Source organism: Porites lutea, chromosome 8 (assembly GCF_958299795.1).
Source record: "Porites lutea chromosome 8, jaPorLute2.1, whole genome shotgun sequence".
In the NCBI taxonomy this organism is placed as follows: Eukaryota; Metazoa; Cnidaria; class Anthozoa; order Scleractinia; family Poritidae; genus Porites; species Porites lutea.
This window is the reverse complement of record NC_133208.1, coordinates 28,757,195-28,761,924: the sequence shown is the minus strand read 5'-3', so window position 1 is coordinate 28,761,924 and position 4,730 is coordinate 28,757,195. Positions and strand designations below refer to the sequence as shown.

Genomic DNA, 4,730 nt, shown 5'->3' with positions numbered 1-4,730 from the left:
AGAGTTTTATTGAACGCGGGTAAAGAAGGTTCTGCTCTGGCACGGCCTGCTGCCGTAGCACATCTTATTTTTGGCACCACGTGCGTCCATGCTGTCAATAAATGTGACTTATAATATGTAAATAATGCTAAAGTAAGTGATAACTATAAAGATACGATTAGTAACAATAGAAATAAAACCTCAGTTTTAAGAGAAAATGCTAATTTTGAAAACACGGCTGTCAAAACTCGGTTTCCATGATAACGTCATTGTTGACGTACCCGCCACGAGGACTTTAAAAGTTTCCAGATAAATTTGTTACTAAAAAGCCTTTCCCGTGGAACTTCCACCTTTATTTTTATTGACATCTGAGCATCGGTCTTCAATTTACTCCAAAAGACAGATTTGAGCTTAACTGTTCAAGCGAAGTTCAAGCAAAATTTTAAATAGTCCCCTTCCAGTCGGACCCCCCCCCCCCCCCCGTACTAGGCCATTATAGGAAGTCCCCCCTCCTTGGTATACTGGCTCACCTCTCTTTAAATCGCGTGGATAGTAAGATCTCTCTGGGTTTGGAATGAAGTCCTCTGGCCTGGCTTCCTTTGTCCTGTTGTTAAATTCGCAGGTGAGAAGAGAGATTACCCAGTTAAAACTTTGGTATCGATTGTCTTCGCGACACTTGAATACGCATGTAAAGGGAAGTTCCGCTAGAAGAGTGTCGTATACGTGTCCTCGCAACATCCAGCCAAAGAAGGAGCTCTCGGTTCTTCCACTTGCAGGATATTTTTTAGTTTTTGCGCTGTAGACCAGGAGAGCCACAACTGAGATACGGAAGACGATTCTTGCCGTCATGTCTGGAACTCCCCGCTAAAGTATAGGAAAGTATTTGATTAAAAAGCGATCTCATTCTTTTCTGGTGTCCTGCCTCTTTTCATGTTTTAAGTACGTTACAAGACTGTTATGAGCCGTTTCGTTTCATAAACAAGCTGTATGCAGCTGTACAGCAAATTTTCCATGATTAAGAGTTAGAGGTTACAAACAAATCATTACCTCATAACAGCCGAAATGAATCGCCATCCCTTGGACGCTGTTTATTTCAAAGCGCCCTGAATAAAAAAGAAATTACCCAATGGAGAATAAAACAAAAAGAGGGAAGAAAACCGAAAACCTCACTCACGGACCTTTGGTGTTTGCTTTCAAAGTCGCTGAAAAAGTGTCTTACCTAATTATACCCTACCAACTCCCCTTCGTTGCGCAAAAAAAAAAAAAAAAAAAAAAAACTAGTCTGAAGAAACAGACAAAAATTTGCGACGCCACCATTGGTTTCCCGGGAGAAACGAGCATAGAAATTCCATACTGATGACGTGGCACTACTCAGAACTCGATAGTGCTTCTGATTGGTCATGCCGCGTGAGATATTTGCCTCAACCAATCAGAAGCACTACTCAGATCTGGGTAGTGACATGTCATCAGGATGGAATTTCTGCGCTTGTTTCTCAGACGTCATTTTGCGGGGAAACCAGTGGCGGCGTCGCAAAATGTCGGCTTTAAGATTATTTGTGTCATAGTTAAACTTAATCCTTATATTTCCTCAGTGATTTGAAAACCTTAAGAAACACAGTTACTAGAGGAGTAGCCTAGCTTTCTATTCAGAACATCGAAGAAAATAAGTAAACCATATTCGATTCGCATAGATAGAGTGGTTTTCGTTTGAGTGTCGTAAAACCAAAACCAAAGTAATTACTCTGGCCAATCACATAGGACACAGACAATACATTGAACCAATCAAAACTCGAAGTAATTACATGTGGCTGACGCAAAGCGCGGGAAAATGCATGCGAGCGCGTCACAATTGGCTTTGGTTTTACTTCTGATTGGATGAAAAGGTGGCGCGAATCTTTTAAGCCAATCGCATCGTGTAGTAAGTGCAAAACCAATTACTTTTCGACACTCAAATGAAAACCGCTCTATCGTCATTTGTTTTTGTACTTGGTCAGGGTCTGGAAGGGGTTTCGCGTGATCCGTGAATTGACCGGTAACCAGAGCGTGAATCGGGAAAACTCGTGAATTAGAGCCGTGATTCGTGAATTATAAATTCACTGTGCCGAGTGACCTTCTAACATTTCAGTCCGTGTGAATCGAGATTTCCACCTATAATTTCGTGAAGATTGGATAACTCTACACAAGTACATGTAAATTGTCTGTCAAGATGGTTCAAAATAGGTCTCAGTTTGTCATTGTTATATAATGTAACCGAGTCCAATGTCATGTTCCGCCGGTGTTCTTGACCTCTGTGACCATCTGTAGCTGAAACGAACTTTGAAGTAGATCTGATATGTTGTTATCATCTGTCAACGAGTCTCCGCCAATGAGAGATTGGCTTATTGGAAAATGCAATCAGTGGCGGATCCAGGGGAGGAGCCCGGGGGCCCCGCCCCCTTGTTTTTAGACCAAACTTTTTTTGGTGACTGTCCCACCTCCTTATCTCAGGGTCCCTCCTTATCTAAGGCGCAGGGTCCCCCCTTATCTCAAGGTCTGGATCCGGCACTGGAAATCAGGAAAGCTTGCTTCCTGTCTAATTTGTAACACGGGTTCAGCAAATTTTAGTCATTGTTGCAATGGCGAGCCGAGTGTCAGAGTGCTCGTGACTCCAGAATCGGGTAAAGTAGACGGGCAAGAGCTTCTATTTTGTAGCAATAACTTTCATTGCCATTCAACTTTGTAGCCGTCAAATAAAAAAAGGAGAGAATCGTCAGTTTGATCACCATACTTTTTGTTTCCTTTCAACCGCCGGCCCACGGTCATTTCAGACCAACTCTTGCCTAAGTAGTCCAGCAACCACTAGGAATCATTGATGGACTTGATCAGTTCATCACCTTGATTTACGAGATGACTCCAAAAGTTAACGTGCTTCGTGACTGTACGGTAGCTTTCTTTTGCAAATTACATAAAGGTTGCAAAGTTGACTGATATGATTACCTCAGGTTATTACAGAATAGTTTAAGAACAGCTGTACTAAGGTATAATACAAGACGTTTTTGTGTTTAGAAAATAGCGAAGCTTAGAGAGAATACTTATATTTCTTTTGATTTTTTTGGCAGTATAGTTAATGTGGCTTTTCCAACTAATATTTGAATCGATATATACCTGGATTTTTGAAAACCGGGTTAGGCAAAAAGTCAACTGATTTCGACTACTTGGCAATTTAAAATAATAAAAAAAATCATTCAAAGGTCGATTAAAGCCATTATCTGACGTAGGGCAGTAGGTTAGTGGCGTGGTCCTTAGAGGCCTTTCCAACCAATCCAAATAGAGGAGTTGACGCTCATAGTTGCATCATGGGTAATCAGGGGAAGATATATAGCGGGAAATTGGAAGATTTGTATAAGCATTAATTTCAAAGCCAGCTATTTCTTCCTGAATTCATAAATTTGATGCTTCTCTTTAAGAAGAGTAACTTACGAGTTCAAAAAACAGTACACTAAATCTGGAGTGCAAAGTCCGTGAACAGTTTTTAGAAAACCTTGATTTTCCCATACATTTTCTGTAATTCGACAGTATCAAAATTACAGAAAATGTGTGGAAAAATTGAGGTTTTCTAAAACTGATCATGGACTTCTTCTGCACTCCAGATTTAGTGTATTGTTTCTGTGAACTCGTAACCAAAGTTACTCTTTTCAAAGAGAGAGAGCAGCAAAAACAATTAGCTGGCTTTGAATTTTAATAACAGTCTTCTAATTTACCGCCATCTTGCCCTGATTACCCATGATGTAACTATGAGCTTGAAGTCCTTTATTTAAAATGACGCAAACTTTAGAACACTTATTCAGTAATCTGAAACCGGTGTCATTTCAGTCTAGACTGAATTTTTAAGTTGAGTGAACTGCGGCCAAAAAGTACCTGGTTAACGTTTCGGTGTCAACTTTAATAGTTAGCAAAACAATACTTTTTCACGGTCCGATAAACGACAGGATTTCGCATGGAATAGAAAACAAACTGAAAAATAGTACACAAATTGTCACCTTCTTTTCTGCAAAAACCGGCCTAAATGGTTCAAAGCCATACAAGAGCCCGCTGAAACTAGACTGACCCATATCCAATTTTCCTGAGTCGAGAATTGGTTTTTCAAGGCACAATCAGCTAAGCTAAACACCGACGAAAAGTTTTTTATCACTCAGACAGAATATTTTGGCGCAACAGCTCAACTACTACACCATATATCCGACTGAGTTCTGCCTGTCAACACCGTGCAGAAATCGCACACAATCACACACTCTCGCGGCACTGATACGTCACTATCCACAACCACGCATAATTTTTTCACGTATAACCCAAGCGAAATATCATCAAATAACTCGGAAAAAACTCAGCCTGTTGGCAGATAAACACCTCTTGACTTTTCTCTTACACTCGTCTTATTTAAGTTCCCGGATGGGAGAGGGAGAGGGGAGGTGGTTAGATAGAAGTTCGCGAAGTTCTGTCTACAGCCACTTCCACACAAATCCCTAACACAAAACAACCAAAAAAACATGACATAAGCAAACAACACAGTAAACAAGCTAAGACAGTGGAAGTTGAGAGAAATTACAAAATGTTTGCTAACCTAAAAAAGCGCAGATTAAAAAATATCTGGATACGTGTGGACGGGGCCTGAAGGAATAATAACAACTAACCACACTGTTTATAGCTACAAAGCGTCATTTAATTTGACTTCACCTAACAAAAAATAATAATGTAATACAGTAATATTTTTA

General features: G+C 40.3%; 1 protein-coding gene across 1 annotated transcript in view; it reads right to left on the bottom strand.

Annotated features, from left to right (window-relative positions):
* The window catches only part of LOC140945480 (uncharacterized), a 25,002-nt gene extending 24,174 nt beyond the window's left edge, over window positions 1–828 (bottom strand). Inside the window, exon 1 of the mRNA XM_073394498.1 lies at window positions 510–828. Coding sequence (XP_073250599.1) covers window positions 510–828 — 319 coding nt within the window. The remainder of the gene's footprint in view (window positions 1–509) is intronic.
* Window positions 829–4,730: the final 3,902 nt, after the last annotated feature.